The sequence below is a fragment of the Pan paniscus genome, chromosome 19 (genome assembly GCF_029289425.2).
Source record: "Pan paniscus chromosome 19, NHGRI_mPanPan1-v2.0_pri, whole genome shotgun sequence".
Lineage (NCBI taxonomy): Eukaryota > Metazoa > Chordata > Mammalia > Primates > Hominidae > Pan > Pan paniscus.
Genome location: NC_073268.2, coordinates 52,021,447 through 52,046,633, shown reverse-complemented (window position 1 = coordinate 52,046,633; position 25,187 = coordinate 52,021,447). Strand labels below are relative to the sequence as shown.

Genomic DNA, 25,187 nt, shown 5'->3' with positions numbered 1-25,187 from the left:
TACAGTAACATAATTAATGTGTATATAGTCAAAATAATAATAATATCTGTATTATTAAATATTTTATCACCAACAATAGATTTACTCGATGCAGTCTAGAATCTTTCTGGTTCTTTTGTCCTCAGGCTGTGCGGCAGGAGGGAGGATTAGTCAAAATACTGTATTTCAAAATCACTTCAAACTTCTTATCTGTGTTTTTACCAGGTTTATTGATTGAGTTTTTGGATTTCTAGTAGTTCCTTTGTTCTCTCTTTTTTTTCTTTTTTTTTTTTTTTGGAGACGGAGTCTCTCTGTCACCCAGGCTGGAGTGCAATGGTGCCATCTCAGCTCACTGCAACCTCCACCTCTGGGGTTCAAGGGATTCTCCCACCTCAGCTTCCCAAGTAGCTGGGATTAAAGGCACCCGCCATCATGCCCGGCTAATTTTTGTATTTTCGTAGAGATGGGGTTTCACCATGTTGGTCAAGCTGGTCTTGAACTCCTGACCTCAGGTGATCCGCCCGCCTCGGCCACCTAAAGTGCTGGGATTACAGGTGTGAGCCACTGTGCCTGCCCTGTTCTTACTCTTAATTATGCAAAACATTTACATGGTTCCATAGTCAACAAAGGACATTTGTAAATGTCTGGCATGTCTCCTCCCTCACCTGTAGGTAATAATTTTGATCAGTTTTGGGTTTGTCCTTCCCCTGTTTCTTTTTGAAAATGTAAGCAAGTCTGTGTGTGTATCTTCCCCCAGCCCCTCTTCATGTCCTTATACAACAGGATGGGTGCACCTTCTGCACTTGCTTTTTTACTTAATGAATATATCCTGGAGCTTACACCATAGCAATAGATAGAAATCTTCCTCCTTTCTACAAGGAGCCCTTCTCCAGGGTGGGGCTGTAGCGCAGTTCATTCAGCCCCTCCCCCTGCCAGTGGACACTGGGGTGGGTTCCATCTTTATACGATGCTATAGGTAGTGCTGGAGCTAGAATTTGAACTCAGAGCCCATGTTCCTATTGCTCTTTCTCCTGTGCTCTGCGGGCCGTCATAATGGAGGAGGCGGGGAGCAAAGCGGAGTGAAGAGGTTGAGCATGAGCACTGAGGCTGGGGGAGGCGAGTGTCCCCCGCTGTGCCATGGCCCCTCGGGTGTGAAGCTGGGTCATGTTGCTTTGCTGGGGCCTTGGATGCAGGTTGTCTGGAAGTGGGCAGCTGGTGCTGGGACCTGCTCTCTGGCACTAGTGTGCTCACTGCAGGGCGAGAGCTTGGGTGCACCTTGGACAGGGATTGATTCACTGGACTAGCTGGTGGAGTGGGCAGGTCTGTTGATCTGTTGGAGACAATGACTGTTGGAGCCCTCGAGCAGGCTGTGTCACGTGGAAGGGCAGTTGAGCCATGTGCTGTGGGACGCTTTGGATGCTGCCCTGAGCTGCCACTGGTCCTATGTCCTGGAGAGGCCCTGGCCCAGGTTCAGCAGCACTGGCCAGATTGGGGCAGATCTGAAAGGAGCCAGGGCTGTGCACACCTGGCAGGACAGGTGGAACTGGGTGTTGGGAAGGGCAGGTGTGATCCAGGTCACTGGGCCGGCTGGGCCTAGCGTGTGCAGAGCAGAGGGGGCTGACACGGTGCGACCTCAGAGAGCTGCCTGTTCATATATGCACTTGCTTGCTGGCCCAGGGCCTGCCTAGCTGGCAGTGACTGGGTCCTGTGCTGGGCTCTGCTGAGCTCCCACAAACACACCCCATCCACTATGAGCCCTGGTGAGAAGGGAGAGGGGTCCAGGCCCCGCTGGGATGCGCGGTGTGGACAGCACTTGGCGTGCACATGAGGCCTATGTGACGGTATCACAGTGACCTTGATCTGGGGCTGGGGAGGAAACGCCTCGATGGGCTGTCCTCATGCTGCTGGGCCTGGGCCATCGGGGCCAGCCTAGGGGATGCCCAGTAGCCTTGGCAGCCTCAGCCATCCTTGTCAACTCCAGTGGGACTGGGGGATCCTGAATCCCGCCTCCTGATGCCAGTGGAGCCCTGAGTTTCTGTTCAGAAGGCCAATGGAGGGCTGGGCTCCACCGCCTCTGAGGTCCCTGACCTCTCATAGGTTCTGGGGGGCCAGGGTGGGATGAGGGAGAGACAGGAGTCATGGGCAGACTCCCTGCTGCCCCAGGGACGTCTCACTCAGACATTTGTATGTCACCTACAGGTACCCTGGGGGCCTTAGGGCCCCTCCTCTCTTCATGGAGCCCAGCTAGTGGCCCCCTCCCTTCCTGGCTCCCTGCAAGGCGAGGGAAAGAGGAGAGGAGAGAAGGCCTCGGAGCACTGATGTATCCATCATTCCACACAGACCTGTGCTTGTTGAGTGCCTCCTCGGGTGGTAGCCCCACGTGGGATTCAGCATAGTGCAGGCAGAGGTGGACACAGTGTGAACTGTTAGGCCACAGCCACATCTTGCCGGAGCCGCAAGGCAGGAGTTCAGGAGTGAGAAGGCACTGGCTGCGGCTCCTGGGGCTGGAAAGGGGGCCAGTCAGGCAGGCAGAGGGGTGGGTCCAGCTGTAGAAGCGAGATGGGGGCGGTTCGGGAGGCAAAAGCAGGAAAGCAGAGGAAGCTTGGAGCTCATGAGCCCCTCTGTGCTGGCGCACGGCCCACGTCCTCTAAACAAAAGGGATGGGCTCCTTCAGTGGTTCCGTGGGCCCTTGGCAAAGCTCGTGGAAACACCAGCTCCTCCCCAGCATTCATTACCAATGGGAAGCACTAGCCCTTTGCTTGGGGCATTCTAGACCCCCAGGTGCCTAGGCTGGGAGCCCTGGGCCAGGTGGTGGGGGGGTCCTGGCTGTGGAATCCAGATGGGACCTACCACTGCAGCTGGGTATTAGGCAGATTTAGCCAGGGAAGGACAAGGTGAGAGAGGAGGAGCTTCTGAGAGTCCATCAAGGGCTGGCCGCAGAGGGGAGAGGCCTGGCAGCCGGCGAGCCCAGTGTGGCATAGGTCTGTCTGCCTGTCCTCTCCCTGGGGACACTGCTTCACAACAGACTTTCTTCATCAGCTTTGCCGGGGCCTGTCAGGCCAATAGCTTGGACTTAGCCTCTTGACTCTCACCCTTTTGCCCATTCCAAAACAAAACAAACAGCAGCACCGCCATGCGCCCATGTGCCTGGTGTAGACATCGCTCCAGGCATTTCATGGGCAGGAATTCGCTTAATCCGCACAGCAGCTCTGTGACGCAGTCGAGAGTATTATTAGCTCCATTTTACAGATCAGGAAACAAGCAGAGAGAAAGGAAATAACCTGCCCAAGCTCCAAGCTGCAAGTAGAGGAGCCAGTGTTTGAGCCCAGAACCTGGCGCTGGGAGCCACGAGCTGCCCTGCTGGGCACTGGGGTGGACACTTGCCCATCAGTCCTTCAGTGAGTGTGAAGGAGCCGTGTCTCACTTCAAAGAGGGATTTAAAAACTCTACCCTCGCCGGGCACAGTGGCTCACTCCTGTAATCCCAGCACTTTGAGAGGCCGAGGCGGGCGGATCACCTGAGGTCGGGAGTTTGAGACCAGCCTAACCAACATGGAGAAATCCCGTCTCTACTAAAAATACAAAATTAGCCGGGCATGGTGGCGCATGCGTGTAATCCCAGCTACTCGGGAGGCTGAGGCAGGAGAATCGCCTGAACCCAGGAGGCGGAGGTTGTGGTGAGCCGAGATTGCGCCATTGCACTCCAGGCTGGGCAACAAGAGCGAAACTCCGTCTAAAAACAAAAATAAAAAACTCGACTTTCTGCGGCCTCACTTCAAGGACGCGTAGGAAATTTGAGAGACCAATAGGAAGTCTCTAGGAAAGGGTCTTGTTCCCAGAAGGGTGTCGTGCTTCTTGGGCCCTTACTGCATAGCTGGGCTGGTGTAGGCCTTGTGGGGTGGGAGGCTGTGTTCATTGCCAAGATTTGAGAAGCCTTGGCTTTTATGTGAAAAACACTGAGTGTTTAATTGTTGATCCAAATATTTTAAACATGCTATGAGTTTGACCAGAACACATCTTGGGCTGCCAGTTACAACCTCTGAGTCCAAGGACACCAAGAATAGCACCCTGGAAAGGGCAGGGAAGAAGCATGGGTCCTGGCGTGGAGACAGAGGCCGGAGCTGCCACCTCAGGCCAGACGGGCACCACGGGCATGTGCATGGGCAGAGGCTGTTCCCATCTGAGTGGGACCCAGAAGGAAATCAGACACAGTCCCTGCTCTGAGCCACGGATAGGGGGAGAGACGGGCGCTCTCACATGTCCTGGGTCACATGCCAGGGCTGGGAGCCTTTCATCCCTCACCTGCTCTACCCCTCCTACCATGCTGGCTCGGGGATCGGGGTGGGGGGTACTGTCCGTCCTGTTTTTCGTACTTTGCAGCTGACTCAGATTAGGTAGCGGGCAGCTGAGTGATTTGCCTATGAAGTGCTGTCGGCTTTTGGCGAATGTCAAGGCCAGGATGGTGTCCCTGGGTCTCGACCCCATTCCTGTTTTCCTCCCACTCCACTTGCCTTGGGCCTGTCTCTTCTGCCCTAGGGTAGAGGCTGTGGGTGAGATTTGCAAAAAAAGAAAAGGAGCCGGCATTTGGGGAGGAGACCTGTGTGTTCCAGAGCTCAGCTGGGGACTCCTTGCCAGGGTGTGGGAGAGGCTGGGCTACTGAATGGAGCAAACACACACCCAGGGCCTGGTTGCATTAGGGTTCCAGGTCAACAGCACAGACTGTTTTAGGATTAAAAGCAGTCCCATGGGACAGCTTGCACCAAAACATTGTTTGTTTGTTGTTTGATACAGAGTTTCGCTCTGTCACCCAGGCTGGAGTGCAGTGGCACGATCTCAGCTCACTGCAACCTCTGCCTCCCGGGTTCAAGCGGTTCCCCTGCCTCAGCCTCCTGAGTAGCTGGGACTACAGGTGCACACCACTGTGCCCAGCTAAATTTTTGTATTTTTAATAGAGATGAGGTTTCACCATGTTGGCCTGGCTGGTCTCGAACTCCTGACCTCATGATCCTCCCACCTCGGCCTCCCAAAGTGCTGGGATTACAGACGTGAGCCACTGTGCCTGGCCAGGTTGTTGTTTATCTGAAGCTTACATTTACCTGGAGGGTCCTGGCAGTGCTGGGGAGAGGAAATTTGAGCCAGGGTCACGGAGTGTTGGGCAAATGAATCCCCACTCTAGGATTCTGGAAATCTAGAAGACAGGCAAAAACCAGGAGCAGTGAGAGCAGAGTGCTGGGCCACGCCGCTGCCCACTAAGGGCTCACATGCATGGCCCTGGGAGGCGACTGCGTCCGGCACCCGCTCATTGTTGGATGAAACGAGCAGCTGGGCTCCCAGTGAGGACATGGTGGTGCTGCCAGGCAGGGAAGGAAGTTCTGGGAGTCCTGCTGGCTGCTGGTTTATCGATTGCCTCGGAATAACAGCCCCATCGAATACCAGTTTGCTGGGAGGCAAGGCGTGGTTTCCTCTTTTTCTTTCCCACATGGGTTAGTCTTGCTTGATGCTTTTCTGTTGTCGTTAGATTGTTCTGAAAGCTCATTTAGCATCAGCCCTTTCCGAGGCTAAGGGACAGATGTGGCCTGGGTCTGTTGGGGTAGGGGGGCTGTATGGGAGGCTGAGGATGGCAGAGAGAGCCCTTGAAGGAAAGGTTTTTGTTGTTTTTGTTTTTGTTTTTTGAGATGGACTCTTGCTCTGTTGCCAGGCTGGAGTGCAGTGGCGCGATCTCGGCTCACTGCAACCTCCGCCTCCTAGGTTCAAGCAATTCTTCTGCCTCGGCCTCCCGAGTAGCTGAACTACAGATGCACACCACCACTCCCGGCTAATTTTTGTATTTTTAATAGAGACAGGGTTTCACCGTGTTAGCCAGGATGGTCTGGATCTCTTGACCTCATGATCCACCTGCCTCGGCCTCCCAAAGTGCTGGGATTACAGGCGTGAGCCACCACGCCCAGCTGGAAAGGTATTTCTTTATCATTAGGGAAATGCAGACCAAAGCCACCTGACACTAGGATGTAGCCACCCCACTAGGATGGCTACAGAATTTTTTTTCTTTTCTTTTCTTTGTTTTTGAGACAGGGTCTTGCTCTGTCTTCAGGCTGGGGTACAGTGGTGTGCCATCTTGGCTCACTGCATCCTCAACCTTCTAGGCTCAGGCAATCTTCTGGCTAATTTAATTTTTTTTATTTTTATTTTTTTGGAGAGACAGGGTCTCACTATGTCTCCCAGGCTGGTCTTGAGCTCCTGAGCTCAAGCAATTCTCCCACCTCAGCCTCCCGAAGTGCTGGGATTAGAGGTGTAAGCCACCACGCCCAGTGCACCCCACCCCTGAAGGCTATAATTTTTGAAAAGGGAAAATAACTGGTGTTGGGGAGGATGTGGAGAAACTAGAATCTTCATGCATTGCTGGTGGGGCTGGAAAATGGGGCAGCCACTGTGGCAAACAGTTTCACAGCTCTTCAATAAATAGATTTACCATGTGACCCAGCAATTCCACTCCTAGGTGTATACCTGAGAGCACTGAAAACACACATCCACAAAACACTTGGGCACGATTGTTCCTAGCAAGCGCCCGAATGTTGCTTGGCTTTGGCCTTGGTCACCGTGGACAGTGCTGCTAACGCAACCGAAGTGTCCATCAGCTGCTGAACCGGTGGACAAAATCTTTATACACTGGAGTCGTATTCAGCTGTAAGAGGGAATGAAGTGCATTTACGCACTGTGGCACAGACGAACCTTGAGAACGTTACATAAAGTCAAAGCAGCCAGACACAAAAGACCATGTAGTGTGTGATTCAGTTTATATGAAACGTCCAGAATAGGTGAATCCATAGCAACAGAAAGCGATGAGTGGTTGCCAGGGGCCGGCAGATGGGGGATGGGGAGGACGGGGTTTCTACTTGGGGTGAAGAAATGTTCTGGACTTAGACCGTGGTGATGGTTGCATAGCTAAAAACTACTTTGAATTTTATCTCAGAATTGGAACAAAACAAAACAAAGCAGGCTGTGGTCCTGGGCCCCCGCGGTGCTCTCTGCAGGCTGCTTCTCTTCTGCCCCCACCCCACCCCACACATTCCCATCCAGGTCACCGCAGCCCCCTCCTCACCCCTGCAGTGCTTATTCCTTCCGCCTTTTGAGCTTCCCACAGAGTCAGCAGCGGCCACCTGCTGAGACCTGGACTAGGGCCTGCTTACCTTCTGGGAGAATTGGCTGCAGTGCCAACAGCTGGTTGAGGGGAAGGCCCGGGAGCTACCTCCTTCACCTCTCCTTCCTGTAAACTTTGGTGTGCCCCGCCCCCCCCCATCTGCTGCCCCCTAGCCTGCCACTGCCAAGGAGCTCTGAGGACAGGGGCCAGAGGACTCACTAGGGAGCTACCTTCTGGGAGTCAGTGGCCTTGAGGAAATCATTGCTAATCACTCTCCTGCCGCAACTGCTGGGAAAGGCAGGTCCAGTTGGGAAGTGGAGCAGGCAGCAGTCATCGCTGGGGCTGGGGTGGAGGTAGGTGGCTGGGAGCAGGCCTCTGAGGCTCTTCCTGTGCACACACAGGCGCGTACTCTGGGCCCACAGGCAACTTGCTCACGTACCTAGAGCCCAGCCCCTGACCCCAGGCTGCATGCTTGTCTTTTTGCATCCTCCTTGCACCCTCCCCTCCTCTCCGTTCCTTCCTCAGTGTGCTGGGCCAGGCCCGGGCGATAACCAGCTCAGGACTGTGGAAACAGCAGGCAGGCAGGAAGAGCTCCCTTCTCTCCACCATTGGTGGCCAGATGTTGAGATTCCAGATGTGATTAGTTTGAAAAAAAACAAAGTAAAAGGATTCTGAGGCTAAAAGTCACTGTTTGAAAGTCTGTGCCTTGAGAAGAGCACTTGGGCAGAGGGAGGAGGGTGAGGGGTTTTCTTTGCTTTGCCTTGCGCCTGTGATGGACACTTTGTGAGGCCCCCAGCGGAAATTTGGGCCTGTGCTCTGAAGGCCGCGTGCTCCTGCAGCCATGGGCTCCTCTGGCAGTTCTGCTGGGGCCCTTTTAGAGTCTGTGGGATGCACTCAGCAGCTCTCAGGTAGGGCCTGAGGTCAGACCCCATGTGTCTCCCCAGGGACAGATCTTCTCCGCCAGACGTCTCTTTCTGCCTCTTGGTGGGTTCATGGCTGTGTCTGGTTGAAGAGTTGTTTCCAGAAGGACCTTGTTGTCCGTCCAGATGAACTGAGCAAGTGTGAAAATCCCTGTGGAACTTGCTCTAGGGCAGATAATGTGCAGCTGGGGTGCATGTGGTTGTTGCTCCCGTGTAATTCTTCTTCTTTGGAAATGGGGGCTTTGGAGCCTGAGAAGCAGAGAGAGGCATGCGCTCCCCACCCCCACCCTGGAGTCTCCCCAGGAAACATCTCGTTCTTGTTCTCTGCCCACGGTTTAGGTTGCACGATGGGAACACAAGACCCGCAAGCTGAGCAGGGCCTTCGGATCCCCCTACCTGGCCTGCTACTCCCTAAGCGTCACCATCCTGCTCCTGAACTTCCTGCGCTCGCACTGGTAAGCACAGCTCTCTCACTGGGGAGCCACAACCCCTGGGCTAGCGGGAGGGCCGCTACTGGTGGTACCTCATCCCTCACCACGCGGGAGCCTTGTGTCTGAGCACTCAGGGGTTAGCTCTCAGAGCCACCTGCCACAGCAAGCCACCCTACCCCTCCCAGCCGTTTAGACTCTGGCCAGCAGAGGAGCCCCAGTGACCTCAGGAATGGGGGTATGTGAATGGGGGACAAGGGACAATGCCTGGGTGGTCCCAAGGTCACATCCCAGCCTCTGCCACGTAGCCAAGGCTGTTTCAGGAGTCTCCTCCAGGAAGCGTCCAGTCAGAAGGTGGATGCTGGCTCGGGAGCCCTCAGGGGTCAGGCCTGACCATCTCTCCAGGTTAGGTTTGAATCAGCGTCAGAAAGCTTCTTTGAGGCCGGGCATGGTGGCTCACACCTGTAATCCTAGCACTTTGGGAGGCCGAGGCGGGTGGATCACCTGAGGTTAGGAGTTCGAGACCACCCTGGCCAACATGATGAAACTCCGTCTCTACTAAAAATACAAAAATTAGCCGGGCATGGTGGTGCGTGTGCCTGTAATCCCAGCTACTTGGGAGGCTGAGGCAGGAGAATTGCTTGAACCCAGGAGGCGGAGGTTGCAGTGAGCCGAGATTGCACCAGTGCACTCCAGCCTGGGGCAACAGAGCGAGACTCCGTCTCACATTTTTTTTTTTTAAAAAGAAAGCTTCTTTGCCCATCTCTGGACTTGGGACAGGCACCTTCCTGCTATCAAATGATAAGGTCAGAGAAGAAGAACTGGAACTAGATGATGAGGCACAGCCCACTGCACTTGGGAGCGAATTTCTCTGCCCAGACACCAGGCTAGACAAGGGCCACCTGCGTGGAATGTGATGGCTGCAGGCGACCTGGGGATGCAGGCTGTGCAGGGCAGCTGCCCCATCTCTGGGCCCCGGTCTCACCTCCCACAGTACCCTGAGAATCATTGCGCACGGCAGCTCATGGACTAAACATGGACCACGTGGTTCTCCAAAAAATGAGAAACTAGCTGCACCAGAGAATCCCCATTTTTGACTTGTCGAGACAGACCAGAAGCTCTGTGTGTGCTTGGCCACACCCCACGTGGAGCGCTCACTGGGGCCAAGGCACAGCTGCCTCCTTTGGATGGGGTGCATGTAGCCTGGCTCTCCCCATTGCCCGTGGCCCCATCTCCGTCGGACCAGCCTGGCCTGCAGGCACTGGGTGCACACAGGAAGGGGCCTGTGAATGCTCCATGCCAGCACGTGTGGAGCCGAGGCAGGCCTTGCTGGTGGTCAGGCCCCTCACACACTCACCGAGGGTGGCCTAGGCCTTCCCCCTCCGTGGCCAGGCACCCTTGCTGCCTTCCCGTCATTGTCATGGCCTTGGCCACAGGAATGTGGGTGAGCAGCGTGGTCAGGGTCCTACTGAGGTCAGCCTTCTGCACTGGACCCCTGGCTCCTGGCCTTTGCTTCTTGGCCCTTTGGGCCAGGGCTGCCTGCTTTCTCTAGGCCTGGGTGGCTATCCCACGGTCTTGGTCCTCAGAGGGGTGGGTCCCCTGGCACCTGCCCTGGGTTGAATGATGTGAAGAGGCTTCCCCAGAGAGGGCTTTTCACCCCTCAGAGGGCAAGGGGTTTGGCCCATGGCACCGCCTCGGGGCCTGTGCGTCTGTACAACCTGCATGCTCACAATCTTCTAGGCTCTCTGGCCCCAGGGAGCATTTTCACATTTATAGTCTCTGGGTAGAGAAGAGTCTGACTGTGCAGATGGAGGAAGTGAGGCTTGGAAAGAAGCAATGGTTGCCCAAGGTTTTACAGCTCATGAAGCGCTGACCAGCATTGGAGAACAGGCAGCTTCCAGCTCAGCAGTGGCTTAGGGAGAAAAGATTCCATCCATTTAGGCCAGAGGAACCTGGCAGGCACCGGCACCACCCAGGCTGGGTTATGGGAGCATCAGGGGACGGGAGATGGGCCTCTTTCCTACCCATGCTGCCTCTTGGGCCACCGGCAGAGTGTCCCTCCTTACCCAGGATGGGGCCCTGGCTGCATTGGCAGGACAGTCAGGGGTCTGTGCCCTTCAGCCCCCAGGCATCCACACTCCCCAGCGGCCAGGAGGGAGGGGGCTGGTGCTGGCCAACTGAACGCTCAGAGCTTGGAGTCCCCCCACAGGAACAGCGAGGCTGAAGACAGGTGGAGGGCTGCAGAGGGTTGAGACTCAGCCCAGGGCTGGCACGCTGAGCTGTTCCACCACTCCTGCTCGCTAGAGCATGCTGGGACCACCATCAGGGCTGGCACAAAGCAGGAGAAGTGAGCTGCAGCCCACAGCACACACAGATCCAGGGGCAGCTAGACCAGGCCAGGTGACTGCCCGGAAACACCGGCCAGCACCACAAGGCAGCTGCCTTGATGGAGCCCCTCCTGCCAGCCCTGCCCCGGGAGCTGCTCTGAGTCTCTGCTGAGTTCTGATTTCCTGCGCAATCTCATCTTGCACTAGAAACCCCGGAGGCTTCCTTGAGTCCTCCCCATCACCTCCCTGCTGGTCCAGCAGCACAGCCTGTGATCTGCCTGACCCTGGAGGTCCGCCCCCGTCATCCACCCCTTTTCAAGGCAGAGAGTAGAGGGCCCTGGAAGGGGTCATCCTTCCTCCTCCAGGCCCCAGCCTAGTGCTGTGTGTACCTAGGAGACCAGGGGGACAGGCCCACCCACAGCCCAGCTCCAGCCGTAGACAGCAGCAAAGCACTGTCTGGTTTGTTCTTGGATCCCGGGGCCTGGGAGTCCTCCTGGGGTAGCTGGAGGAAGTCAGCTTCTTACAGATGGTGGCTCCCAGCTTTCCCTCCTCTCATATCAGTGTTGGCCTCACCTGGCATCTGCCCAGCCAGCAGGGCCATGACTTTTGGTTGAACTGGCCACCCCTGGATTTTGGGGAGGAGAGAAAGGATGTCCTGGGCTGCTTTTCTCCTCTCACCTTTTGCGTTCAAAGGCAGAGGTGTGCCCTGGTCCTCACTCTCTCCCCCACTGTTCTTCCCCTCCAGGCCCCTGCCTGCACCCTGTCCTGCCATGTCCCTGGTGACCCATCCTTCCCGCCCACACCTGCCAGTGTGAGGCACACAGGTGGCAGGTGCTGGAGCTGGACCGGGCTCTTGGGCCAGGCTCTGACAGGACCCTCAGGACCAGCTCCTGCACCCCCCCCACCCCCACACCCTTTCCCATGCGTGCATCGCTTCAATGGCTGTCTAGAGGTGGGTATTCTTTTTTGTGCAGTAAAATAGACATAACATAAAATGTTATGAACCATTTTAAGCTTTACAATTCAGTGACATTTCGCAGCTTCCCGATGTTGTGCAGCCCTTCCTCCTGACTAGTTTCGGAGCTTTTTCCTCACCCTATACGCCTGGAGCAGTCATCTCCCGCCCCCCAGTCCCTGGCAGCACTCGTCTGCTTTCTGTCCCCATGAGTGTGCCTGTTCTGGACCTTTGGGGTGTGACATCGTTCTCCATGGGAGATGGCAAGCTTTGTGGGGTCCAGGCTGTGCTCAAAAGCCTCTGCGCCCAGCAGGAGTCGGTTGGTGGGCAGAGAACACAGGCACGTGCTTGAGCCAAGCCTGGGTCATGGATGGGATGTCCGAGAGGCCACCAGCAGCTGACCTGCCAGCGGGTCCCAGGGGAGAGTAGGTCACCGTGTTAGCAGGTCTGCACCAGCAGTGCATCCAGAGGTGGTCAGGGGAGGCCCGGGGCAGGATGAGACACTGTTATCTGGAAGCAGATGTGCTCCATCCAGTCCCGAAGGGGCCATTAGCACAGACCTGTTTGCTCTGGCTGTGGAGTGTGAATGGGGAGGAAGGCTGATGGGCTCCGGGGCACTTGTTGAAGTCCCTTGCCTGAGCTGCCCCCTGCACAGCTGAACTTGGCCAGCTTTGGCTGGACCGCTACCCTCTGATGAGCCACAAGGCTGGTCTCGAGAAAGCCCATGGGGGCAGGCGAGGTGTGGATGGCCAGGCAGGGCTCGAATGGGCTTCACAGGACTGGGCTGCAGCCCTTCCTCCCTCCTGGCTGTGGGAGGAGACAGCCGAGTTTGTTAGGGCATCAGCGAGCTCCTGGTGTCATTCACCAGTCACGGGATGGAACTGTGTTCCAGCGCACAGCGGAATTGCCTGGAGTCTCCCAGGGCTCCCTCTGGGTCTTCTGAGGGGAGAGGCTCCTGTGTGCTCTGGTGTGGCGGGCACAGCCAGGCTGAGAAGCTGCATCCTGGCCTCGGAGTGTGGCTGTCGATCAGGAATCTTCCTCGACCTGGAGGTGCTCCCAGGCTGGGCTAGGAGGCACCTGGAGGGGCAGGGTGGTCTCTGGAAGGTGGTCTGGGTGGGTGGGGTGCAGGCGGAGCCCTGGCTGAAGAAGCGTTATGACCAAGGCCTGGAGGAGTGAGCCGGCTCTTCAGATGGCTGGGCAGGGCCCATGAGTCCCAGGAGAGGGCGGCCCCCACTCACAGGCTGGGCAGCAGGGGCAGGGCAGGTGGGGACGCACCTCAGCGCTCTGTATACTAGAGGCCATGGGGCAGGTGCAAGCCTGTGGGACACCAGACTCACCCCAGAGCCCCTCTCCCCTAGGGAAGTCTGTTTTCAAAAACTCCCTGATGATTCTGAGGCCAGGCCTTTGGGGACTATGGCCCTGGAGGAGGCTGGCACAGGTGGCCCTCTGTCCTGGTGACTACATGTCCTGGTCACTGCTGCATCCCACCCAGTGCCTGGCCGGACCTGCTCAAGGATGTGGTCAGGACAGGCCGGGGGTTGAGCGGCTGCATGAAGGAGGGAGGGCATGGAGCCGATGGGACAGTTTGCTTCCGATGGAGCAATGGAGGGCTGGGCGTGTGCAGCGTTCCATGGCAGAAAAAAGCGACTCCTGCTGTCTTGGCAGAACAGGCCAGAATTTTTAAAGAGCCTGTGGACTGGGAAGCCAAGTGTATTAGTTTCCTTCTGCTGTGTAACAAATTCCCACACACTTAGGGCTTAAACCACACAAACTTACTATGTGACAGTTTCTGTGTCCAGGAGGCTGGATGCGGGGGCGGGGTCTTTGCTCAGGGACTCCCCAGGCTGGAATCAAGGTGCCTGCTGGGTGTGAGCTCACCCGAGGCGTGGTCCTCCACTCTTTCGGGTTGCTGGCAGGACGCGGGTCCTTGAGGCCCAGCTCCTGGTGGCCTCCCCGCAGCACAGCAGGCAGCTCTGTGGCTTTGGCTTTTGGTCTCTCTGGCTTCTAGACCCTTTTGGGAAGGCCTACCCAGGGTCACCTCCCTTTTGATTAACTCAAGGCCAGCTGATTAGGACCTGAATTCTATTTGTGAAATCCCTTCACCAGAGTGATTCCCTCGCGGCAGGTGCCTGGGGTAGCCATTGGGCGCGGTCCATGAGGGCAGCTGGAGAGTAAGGGGTGGGGGGGCACTTAGGACAGGGAACCTGGCATAGGCTTTCCTGGGCACAAGGGCCCCCAGCTGCTGGGAAGGAAGGAGGGAGAGGGGCTGCAGTTCAGCAAGAGTGGGTCCAGGCCCTGGTAGACCAGGCTGGTCTGGCACCTGAGGGGCTGTGGCTGGGAAGGAGGGAAGAGGCACCCTCCCCATCCCCAAAGCACACACCGCCAGGAAGTCTGGAAGGAGAGTGGGTGTCAGCCTGGGATTCCCAGGTGCTAGGGGTGCTGGGATACTGCTGCCTGTTGTCCTTGGCCTGCCCGTGAGGCTTGAGCCTATCCCACTGTTTACAGGTCGTGAGGAGGCAGGAGAGCCATCCTGCCCCTCCTGCTTTCTACCATCTGCTTCCCTGTTTGTAAAACAAGACAGACTCTCTCTCAGCTATTGATGGGTTTTGGAAACACTTTGGAAAGGTGACGTGTTATTCAAATGCTCACAATTAGTGCAGCGTCAAAGCCCGAAATTCAAGCCCTTTGATGGTTTCGGGGGTTGCATAGATGAACATTTTTTGTTTTAGTAGTTACATGCTTATTTTAATATGTCTTGGAAAAGAAATGAGCCCATCAGACGACTCATTTCATGGCTAGCGTCGTGTAGCTGAGATGGAGTGGAAAGAGCGAGTCACTCCAAGCCTGGGGTGAAGGATGTGGAGTACATGGCACTCAGGCCACACATGGATGTGGACGACGTTGCGGAGACACCCCAGGATGATCAAAGTCAGGGAAGTGTTTCTGGTCGGCTGCAGATAGAAACGGGACAGGCCTGTCCCAGGTGGGGCCGTGTGCCTGTGGCCTGGTGTGTGGCCCAGAACTGCTGGCTGGGGACAGGGTGGGGACACTGAGGGCAGTGATGCCCCCTCCCCACCTCCACCCCAGGGTTTCCGGGATTTTATGGGAGCAGAGTGCAGACAGCCTCAAATCACATTAATGACTGAAGGTTCAATCCAGGTCTTAAAAATAGAACCCAAGGCAAATGAATGAGTCTCCGTTCCCCACCCCTAGTGCGGAATACTTCCAAGGGAAATTGCGTCCTATATTACCTCATTCTGTTAGGGAGCTTGTGGTCACAGAGCTACTCATCCATCCACTAATTTTCCCTGTGGAATGGACGGACTGTGCTTTCCTGGCTTAATGGAGGAGCTAGAACACTGTCGATTGCCTAATTCGGGCCATGAGATTCCAGTAAACCTGGAATCTAGAATCAGAGTGTATTTGACTGGGTAAGGGGCCACTTGGTGAGAACGCCAGGGAGGAGCTCAGCCCAGTTCCTCTGCCGACTCTGAGCAAATGACCCACAGAGCATTGTGCCAGGAGCCAGCCCAGGCTGTCATCTCAGAGAAAGGAAAGGAAAGGCCCCAGGACTGGGGCCGTAGGCGGAGGAGCAGCTGGGGGACTGAGGGTCAGGTCTGGGGCAAATCTGGGGCCTCTCCCACCCGCTCCCTGGCCCCGGATCTGCCCTTCATCTGGAATCTGCTTCCAAGCAGATCTGATTTGCCTACTGAGCCATGCCCCCAGGGAAGCTGGGCCCTGAACGAGCTGGGCTTTTGGGCCACACCAGAGGGAGGAAGTTCCCTTTCATCTGCTGCCTGCTTGTGTGATGCAGATGAATTCTGGCAGAGGAACCCTGAGCATGGGGTATGGACCCAGGCCCTGGCTCGGGTCTCCGCAGGAGGGGGTAAGAGCGACAGAGTCTCCCTCCAGAGTGACCCTCCAGCGTCCTCGGGCCTGGCCTCTGCGCCCACCCCCTATTGCAGCACCTGGATGGGTCTCCCTGGTTCTGCATTTTCCACAGCAGGCAGAGTGCATTCCAAACCCTGCCGGGCCGAGGCCTGCACCTTCCCTGCTCCATGCCCTGCCCCAGACTCTAAGGCACACCTCCCTGCTATTTCCTCTTTCTGGAATGCTCTCCCCTGTTCGCCCCTCCCAACCCCTGTCTGTTTTCTGGTCCCCACTGCAGTGGCAGCCAAGGAGCCAGATGCTTGCAGGGGAGCCATGCTCCTGAGCAGGGCCGGCACCCTTCCTTTCCCTCCCACTCCACCATCTGCAGGCAGGAGAGTGGAGGGTGCCAGGCAGGGGAGAAGGTGTGCCTGGATCGTGGCACCACACTGGGTGTGCATGTGGCCACCTGATTCCATGGCAGCCCGTGACCCTGAGCCAATCCCAGAGGCTTGGCCTGGAGCTGCGGGGTGACCCTGAGCCCGGGCAGCAGCAGAATCAGGGCAGGGCACTGGTGGGTGGAGAGCTGGGGGTATGGGCAGCATGACCGGCAGTGGGTTTGCCCTGACACCCGAATGCCGCTGTTTAACAGGTCGGTGTGCCCGCCTCTGCCACCGGGTCCTGGTGGCTTTGTCCACAGGCCCTTCTCCCTTTCTCCCTGGCTCCTTCTCTGCTCTTGGGGATGGGAGGAGAAGGAAGGAGCGGCTACTGCTTCTCTCCAGTCGATGAATATGCACTAAACATCCGTTCTGTGGCCTGGGCCAAGTGCTGGGGGGATACGCAGGGAAGGAGGAGCAACTTCTGTTCCCCAAGAGCTCCCAGTCAAGCTGGAGGAAGGAGTTCCAGGGAGGCATAAAGACATGTCTGTATGTCCTTAGCTCAGCATAAGGAGTTTCACAACAATCTGAATTCACCAATGAATGGAACGAGCGGATGAAGATGGGGGCTTCAATCTGCTTGAAAGAGCCTAGCAAACAAAGATACTTCATGGTGGATGGATGGATGGTTGTGTGGGCAGATAGAGGATACATTGATGGATGGAAGGATGGATAGCTGGACAGATGGATGGATGTGTGGGTGCATAGAGGATAGATGGATGGAGGAAGGATGGGTGGTGGGGTGGATGGTAAGCTGGCCCTGCTGGGAGATGCCGTCTACAGACTGGGTGTGAAAGGCGCTGCCCTGCGTGAGGTAGCAGATCTCCATGTCTCTTCTGTGTTGTGATTATTGTGAGCATGGGAAGTGCACATTTGGTCACACATGTCCGTGCTCCCACACACAGCCTTTCCTGTGAGTGTGCCTCTCATCTAGCACCCAGGGCCCCCTTCCCACCAGCGCCTGCTCCCCTGTGATGAGGCCTGGGTACATCAGCACATGCCTAGCCCCTGTGCCCTCCCTGCACCAGCCCCTCAGTTCTCCGGAGCCAACTGGAGAACCTGAGCCTCTAGACCCACTGCTATCATAGTCACCCCCTTTTGGTCACGCCACTGCCTTTTTTTTTTTTTCTTTTTTCTTTTGATACTAAGTCTCGCTCTATTGCCCAGGCTGGAGTGCAGTGGTGTGCAAACTCCGCCTCCTGGGTTCAAGCGATTCTTGTGCCCCAGCCTCTCAAGTAGCTGGGATTCCAGGTGCCCACCACCACACCCAGCTAATTTTTGTATTTTGGGTAGAGACAGGGTTTCACCATGTTGGCCAGGCTGGTCTTGAACTCCTGACCTCAGGTGACCTGCCCACCTCGGCCTCCCAAAGTGCTGGGATTGCAGGCGTGAGCCACCACGCCTGGACCCCACTACCTTTTTACAAGGCCTTCAGTGGTTTGGCCCCAAAGGGAGCCTAGTGGGGGAATTCAGGTGTGGAGGAGGACATTAAGGGCCCCCAAAGTGCCTTTAGATGCAAGTCAAGCCACCCAGGATGTGGCCAGACCCACAGGGGCTGTGGAAGCGCGATCCCTAGCACAGAGCACGCCCCAGGCCTCGGGGCACTGAGTCTGTTGGGGAATGGGACACCTGGGCCTGCCCTGCAACCTGGCACCTGCGTCTTTCCTGAGCCTCACTTTCCTCCATAGTATGAGTTGCTCATTGGACAGGATGAGAGTTTGCAAGCTGGTGGCCTTCGGGCTGAATCCAGCCTGCTCACATGCAGGGTCTAAAGTGGTTTTCATGAATTGTCTATTTCTAAAAATTAGGATATTTCACATACGAGTCAGGATTTCTGGCTTCTCTTGAAAAAATTTAAAAATCTGACAGTCCTGGGCCCCTCCCTGCTACTGTCACCCACCTCCCAGGTGGACCGGACCCCACCTGCTGCCTGCCTGGCCTGGCAGCCCTGGGCTGGCTACTCTCTAAGGGTCCCTGGGGAGAGGGCGAGAAGATGAGGTCGGCCTCCTCCCGGGCTGTGACATCCTCCCTGGCCATGACGTCCTCCCTCTCCATCCCCTGCCCACAGCTTCACGCAGGCCATGCTGAGCCAGCCCAGGATGGAGAGCCTGGACACCCCCGCGGCCTACAGCCTGGGCCTCACGCTCCTGGGACTGGGCGTCGTGCTCGTGCTCTCCAGCTTTTTTGCACTGGGGTTCACTGGAACTTTCCTAGGTAAGACCCTGAGGGCTGGGGTGACCCTGAGCAGGCCCGCTGGAGCCCCAGGGAGGTGCAGGGCCAGGTGGCTGCTGCCCTGCTATCCGTGACATCGGTGGGAGTGCTAGGGGCCCCCTCCATCGGGGCGTCTTCGCTCCTCCAGGCCTGGCTTGTCTGTGGTTAGAACAGGAGGCTGGGCTCCAACAGCTCCTCTTACCCCAGCGTGCTGAGCGGCAGCCTCCTGGGGAGTGAAGGCAGCTCCTGCTGCTTCTCTCCACCTAATGAAGATGCACTCAATGCCCGTTCTGCGGCCCGGGCTGGGTGCAGGACTCCTTGAGTCCAGCTCCAGCACCAGCTCCCCCTTGCAGAAGACTCTCAGGCCTTGTTGCACAGAAGCCTGAGGTGGTGGTGAGTCAGCCACCTCTCTGGCAGCTCCCGGCACGCGTGGCTCTCAGGCCAGGCAGGATTGTGGTTTGTGCCGTGTTTGGCCGCAGGCAGGGCTGGTGTAGGTCTGGGGAGGGGTGAGGGGTGGAGGCACCTTATCCCTTCTCCATTTCCCTCTGCCTGTGGCTGAGGTGCTTTCAGGCTGTGAGCCCAGTGCTGGCCTGGCTAGACGCCCACCAATGACCCTGATGATGGCAGCAACTTCCAGCTCCTTGGAATCTGGGAAAGAAAAGCAGCCATGGGAAAGGCAGTAGGGGTCGGGGTGGGAGGGGAGATGGGGGCAGGGGTGGGGGACAAGAGGGGGCCTTCAGAACCTGGAAGGAGAGAAGGAGGCAGTCCCTGTCCAAGGGGAGCCCCTCCCAGTGAGCAGGGAGTTGGTCCAGCTGGCCGCATTGCCCGCTCTCCGTCATGGGTGGGAAGGCCCACGTCTTCCTCCCCATCAGCCCTGGCCAGTGCAGGAGCTTGGAAGTCACTCGGCTTCAGTGGCCTCAGTAGCCTCCTGGGACCAACGGTGTCCTGAGGAGCTCCCGGGCCTGCCTGCCATCCCCATCCTCAGATGCCGGCTACAGCTCCTTGGGCCCAGCCCCCAGGGCACCGTGGGCTGTCACAGGGCACTCCAAGTTCTCAAGGAGCTTGTGCCTGCCAGTAGGGTTCCCCCCGAGGGAGGAAGTGGCATCTGTGGGTGCAGCATTCTGGATCGCCCATGGCCAGGCCTCTCTGGGACTGTGGGGGGCACCCACAGGCAGTTCAGTGCTTCCTGCTCAGGCAGACGCTGTAGGGAGTTTGGTCCAGGAAGGGGGACGGCAGCCAGGAGCGTCTGGATCTGCCAGGTGGGGGCAGGTGCGGGCAGGTAGGAAAGAGAAAAAAGCCTTGGTGCAAGGAGAGGGATGTTGAGGGCAGAGTAGCGGGCAGCTGGAGGTGGGGGGCAGCTGGACTGGCCGCACAGGTGCTGTCGGTTGGGACAGGGCAGGAGGATGAGCCGAGGCCTTGAAGGCCATCCAAGGGGCTGAGGCTCCATCCCCAGAGAGGTGGGAGCCATAGAGGGGGTCCCAGCAAGGAAGAGGTTGGACCGATGGAGCCAGGATCAGAGGTGGGGCTCAGGAGGAGCTGTGGAGGGGCCCTTCCAGGATGTGAGGGCGGCGAGGGCCACATGGGAAGGGGGACTCCGGGCTGTGCAATCAGGTCCTGTGGGAGACCAGCGGCGGGGGCCCTCCAGTGGCCAGTGCTCAGGTGGATCTGGACAGGGAGGGCTGCAGAGGCAGCGTAAGGAGAGCCAGGATGGTGGGTGGAGCCCCTCAGCAGTGGAAGAACAAGCTGGGGGTCCTGGACAGTCAGAGGGAGGGAAGGAGCCTGCAAACACCAGTGGCCACAGCCTCCTGGCGGCCCTGCCAGCAGACATGGCCTAGAAACACCGAGGACCAGCAGCGCGGTATGTAGGCAAAGGTGGTCACTTCCTGCTGTGACTCAGCTCGAATTGGGTTTCTGTGCCATCTACGCACACCCTGCTGCCCCACTTCCTGCTTCCTGGGAAGAAAGAACTTTCCAGTGGTCCTGGGCCCTGCCCCGTGTCCCCAGATGGTGATGAAGCTCCTGGACCCATGCTGCCCATTGTCGGGCAGCTGCCCTACTTTCCACCTTGGATGAAGCTCCATTGTCCTCTGGGAGGAGAGACAAATGAGGGGTTTCTGGGGACAGAAGGCTGGGAGGAACGAAGCCACACCCTTTATGGAGCGGTTACTCTGTGTCCAGTGGGACTGTCCTCTGTGGGCCTGGGACAGACACTGTGACTGTGACCCCGGCCACTCCCTTATGGCTCAGAGCAGCTCTGCCGGGGGACGCCTTGTGGCTGTGCGGCTGACGGGTGCATGGCTGGCCTGTCTGGAACAGGCTGTTCAATAGTCACCCTCTCTCCACTGGGTCTAGCTCCTCTGGGCAGCTAAGTGAGAAAACAATACCAGGGCTGACCTCCCAGAGCAACGGGAGGTGCCAGAGCCACACAGCCTGGGGTGTGGAGCAGAGCAGCCCTTAGCAACCAGCTGAGGCCCCTAGAGGGAGAGGAACTCACCAGAGCGAGGAAGAGTGGGAGGTAGGACAGGAAGAGGAAGGGTCTGCATAAAGAGGCGCCATGAGCAGAGGGCGAAGGGCCTGAGGAGGAAAGGCGCTCTCTGTACAGAGAGCAGGGAAAGGCATCGCAGGGGAGGGAACAGCGTGTGCAGAGCCGGGAAGAAGAGGAAGGCCAGCGTGGCTGGGTCAGAGTGCTCGAGAAGAGGAGCAGTGAGGCAGGGGCGGTGCTCAGCACCTCAGTCCTTAGGCCCCACGCCCTCTGCTGTCTGCGCGCCTGTTGGGTCCCTCTGACTCTGCCCATTGTTGAACTCTCTGAAGTCTCCTGGAGGGCGGGGCCCTGTCTCACCTGCAGGTCTCGCCACAGCCCGCTCTGGGGCCTCCCTCAGTGATGGTGTGGCCGGGGCTGATGAATAGCCGAGGGACCCTGCCTTGCCTCATCCACAGGTGATTACTTCGGGATCCTCAAGGAGGCGAGAGTGACCGTGTTCCCCTTCAACATCCTGGACAACCCCATGTACTGGGGAAGCACAGCCAACTACCTGGGCTGGGCCATCATGTGAGTACCAGGCTTGCCACCCCTCTGCCCTGCTGGCCACCTCCCGGAGAGGAGCTGGTGCAGCTCAGGACGCGGGGGCCAGGGCCCCTGGAGAGAGAGAAAGGAAGAACGTGTCATTTGTGAGGGCCTAGGCACCCTGGTTCTCCCCTTCTCAGAAGCGTCTTATCTATGGTAACAGAAACAACATCCCAGAACAGGGTGGTCAGCTTCTCCAAGAGGGCTGGAGTGTGGAGGCTCAAAGGCTGCAGGCAGCTCACAGCTGCTCAGCCCTGGTCCTGCCACACAAAACAGCTGCAGACGCAGGAAAATGGATGCGCGTCTTTGGCGCCAGCACAGCTCCACTTACAGACACTGAAGCCTAAATTTCAGATCCTTTTCACGTGTCATGAAACATTCTTTTGATCCTTTTGCTTTTAACCGTTTAAAAATGTAACAGGCGTTCTTGGCCCCTAGGCCGTAGTTTGCGGACCCTTGTGCGGAGACATCAGGGCTGGGACCACCCGAGCCATCTTCCCCGCAGGAGGGGTTGGCCAGAGCCGCCAGGGCCCAGCTCACCCGCAGCTGACAGAACTCCCTGTGCCCCAATAGCCTCTGCCCATGTGGCAGATACCCCTTCCCACAGAGGGGGCCCCGTGCCATAAGGGAAGCCTAGAACTGCTGTCGGCCTCAGCCAGGTACGGGTACTGACAAGGTATGGAGATGTGCTCCCCCGGGGGGTCAGAGGACCTGCGGTCAAGGATGGCACAGCGGGAGCTGCCCTCGGCTTCATACCCAGCCCCCACCCCAGCAGTTCTAGTTTAGCCATTTTCTTCCATAGAAGGTTTTTTGGCAGACAGTGTTCCACTGCTTTTGTTTAACACTTGAAAACCACTGGCCTAGAATTTACAGGTTCTCCACAAGACCTGAGGATCCCAAAGGAGTGAATCGTAAACAGTGAATGTCAAGCGCAAGATGTTGCCTCCTGGCTCCCACCTTCAGCAGCTGGGACCGTAGCAGCTGGGGTTGGAGACAGCAGAAGCTAGAAGGGGGGCTGTGGGTCTGGCTGGGACCCACCCTACCCCCACCCCACGTCCAGGCCAGGCAGTCCCCAGGGACACGTCCTACCTGCCTTCTAGCCTGGTCCCTCTGCCTGCTAAGGCCCAGACTATGTGCCCCCAGGCTCACCGGCCATGGAGCACCCCCACTGGGGCCACAGGATGAGCCCAAACTCAAAACAATCCCCCCCACCCAGGTCGTCCCTGCAGGCTTAGGGTTCCCAACACACCTGGCCCCCCCCCTCCTCTGTGTGCACAAACACATGCACGTATGCACTCACACACTGTTCCCTCGCCTAGAACTCTCCCACTTATGCCCCTTGTCAGTCCTTCCAAACCCAACGTGAAGTGTTCCCTCCTGCACGAATCCCTCCCTAACCCCCCAACCTTCGGTGCCTCCCCAGTGGCTTAGTGTCCCCAGCAGTGTCTTGTGCCCTGGAGTGAGAGTCACCCTTGGGCTCGGGGCAGCCAGGCCAGGGCTCTGGGGGACGCATAAGCCGCCTCCAGAGGACATCAGCCATGCAGTGTGCTGAGAGATGGCATCAATGGTCCAGGAGCTCATTAGAGATGAGCCATTACCTGGCCAGACGCTGACACAGCAGGGACCCCCACAGGCCTCCCACGGCCCATCTGTCTCTCACCTGCCAGGGCCCCGGAGATGGGCCTTCCAGGTGTCTGAGCTCCCCGGCATGTAGGACCCCAGCAGGCCGTGTGGCAGTGAGCCCGATGCCAGGGGACAGATGGCAGAGGTGGTGGCCTGGCTGTGAGGGACAGGTGGGCCTCCTGCTTCGTGTTGTGCAATCAGGGGCTCCTGTCCCCCTCGGCGCCCACAGTGGGGTCGCTGCTGGTTGCCAGCCCTGGGGTTGGAGCCTGGGCTTGGATCTTTGCTGTCCTTACGTCTGCCCTGCCTTCTGCAGCTCCCAGACAGGCAGACCAGTGTGAGGTCCAGGGGTGGAAGGCAGTGGGCAGGGCAGAGGGTCCCCACAGGGGCCACAGGTGTCCTCCAGCCCTCACCTTGATCCAGCCCTGCCTGGGGTTCTTGTGATGGTTTGGCTGGGGAGGGGGCAGCTTGGCACAGGGGCAGCCAAGGAGGGCACAGCCCCTGGCCCAGGCCTGCCCATGAGCCCTCTGTGCCCGCCAGGCAGCTCCTTTCCTCTCTCTCCTTCCTCTCTTCCTCCCTCCCTCCCTCCTCCCCGGCAGCAGCCCAGCGCCTGCGGGAGCTGTGGGATCAGAGGTAACTATAGAAATAGATTGGGGGACAGCTTGACGGCAGCTATTTCTGGAAACCCAAAGCAGCTGCGCCCGGGCTCCTTGGTGCCGTCACTGACGAGCTGCCGCTGCTTACTGGTGTGGCGGGGTCAGGAGCTGGTCACCAGCAGAGAGCCCCTGGCGATGCTCCATCCAGCCTTGGGCCTGCTGCATGCTCTGCCTGGGGCCTCCCGTCCTCTGGGCTGGGGTGACCAGGGGGCTCCTGGGCGTGGGGCCGCTGTCCCACCACCTGGGAGAGCCCAAGCTGGGCTGGGTGTTGAGGGCTGGGCGGGGCGGCAGCTCCTAAGCCCCCTTCCCCACAGCCAGATCCTCCCAGGGCGTGGCCATGGGGCTGCACCTGTGGCCGGGGGCTGGGGACTCAGGGTGGACCAAACTGGCTTTGGGGGACCCTGGACCCATTTCTAGAAAACAGCCTTTGTTCCTCAGAGCATGGTTTCTGGGAGACAGGGGAGCACTTTGCCCCAGAATCTCCTCCTGTGCGGGAATGAACAGCCCTAGCCACTGGGACTTTTCTGCCTGGGGCTGCGTTCCCAGCTCTGGGCTGGCGGCTGGAGACCCAGAAAGAGTGAGCAGGCCCCACCCTGAGGGAACCCAGCCAGGCCGGACAGGCAGACAATGATGATAAATGGATCAGGACCGAGAACATGGGGACCCTGGTCCTGGCACAAAAGCCAGACTCAGAAAGGGGCAGTGCTGCCTGGGCTCGGTCGGCCCAAGTGGCCCAGCGTCGGCCGGAGGGCCTGGGTCACGGCAGGAAGGGCCAGCCTGGGCAGGTGGGCCGTGGCCCTGAGAGACCCTGGCTCCAGCCAGGCCTGACCTGCCTCTGTCCTTTCAGGCACGCCAGCCCCACGGGCCTGCTCCTGACGGTGCTGGTGGCCCTCACCTACATAGTGGCCCTCCTATACGAAGAGTGAGTAGGGGCTGCGGCGGGTGGGGGCGTGGCTGCCCGACTGGCCCTGTCTCTCCCTCTAGAACCTTTCCTTGTGGCCAGGGCAGGCTCAGGACAGGCTGCCGTCAGCCAGGCCCACTCCAGGGCTCCCAGGTCAGAGCGGCCATGGTAGCTTACAGTGCGGCCTGCAGGACCCAGCAGGCAGCCGGCCCCTCTCCTCTCCCCCCTCCCGCCTGCGCTCTGAAGGCTCCAAGTCAGTGTTGCCCCAGCGGCTCTGGGGGATGAAGGGGATCCCGGTCCCATCTGGACACCCTCAAGCTGATGGACGCAGAGCTCTGGTGCGGGCAGTGGGTCACCCCCAGGACCTGCTGACCGAAGCCTCTCCCCGCTGCCCGGCAGGCCCTTCACCGCTGAGATCTACCGGCAGAAAGCCTCCGGGTCCCACAAGAGGAGCTGATTGAGCTGCAACAGCTTTGCTGAAGGCCTGGCCAGCCTCCTGGCCTGCCCCAAGTGGCAGGCCCTGCGCAGGGCGAGAATGGTGCCTGCTGCTCAGGGCTCGCCCCCGGCGTGGGCTGCTCCAGTGCCTTGGAACCTGCTGCCTTGGGGACCCTGGACGTGCCGACATATGGCCATTGAGCTCCAACCCACACATTCCCATTCACCAATAAAGGCACCCTGACCCCAA

The 25,187-nt window shown here is 58.3% G+C and overlaps 1 protein-coding gene across 2 annotated transcripts in view; it reads left to right on the top strand.

Annotated features, from left to right (window-relative positions):
• The window catches only part of PEMT (phosphatidylethanolamine N-methyltransferase), a 90,697-nt gene extending 65,510 nt beyond the window's left edge, over positions 1–25,187 (top strand). Inside the window, exons 3-8 of one of the 2 annotated variants that reach the window (XM_034942315.3) lie at positions 8,376–8,491; positions 18,119–18,264; positions 21,199–21,310; positions 23,545–23,578; positions 24,449–24,523; positions 24,902–25,187. In XM_034942315.3, the coding sequence (XP_034798206.1) occupies positions 8,376–8,491; positions 18,119–18,264; positions 21,199–21,310; positions 23,545–23,578; positions 24,449–24,523; positions 24,902–24,916 (498 nt within the window). In that variant the 3' untranslated portion in view covers positions 24,917–25,187. The remainder of the gene's footprint in view (positions 1–8,375; positions 8,492–18,118; positions 18,265–21,198; positions 21,311–23,544; positions 23,579–24,448; positions 24,524–24,901) is intronic. The other variant, XM_003808774.6, reaches the window with a different exon arrangement.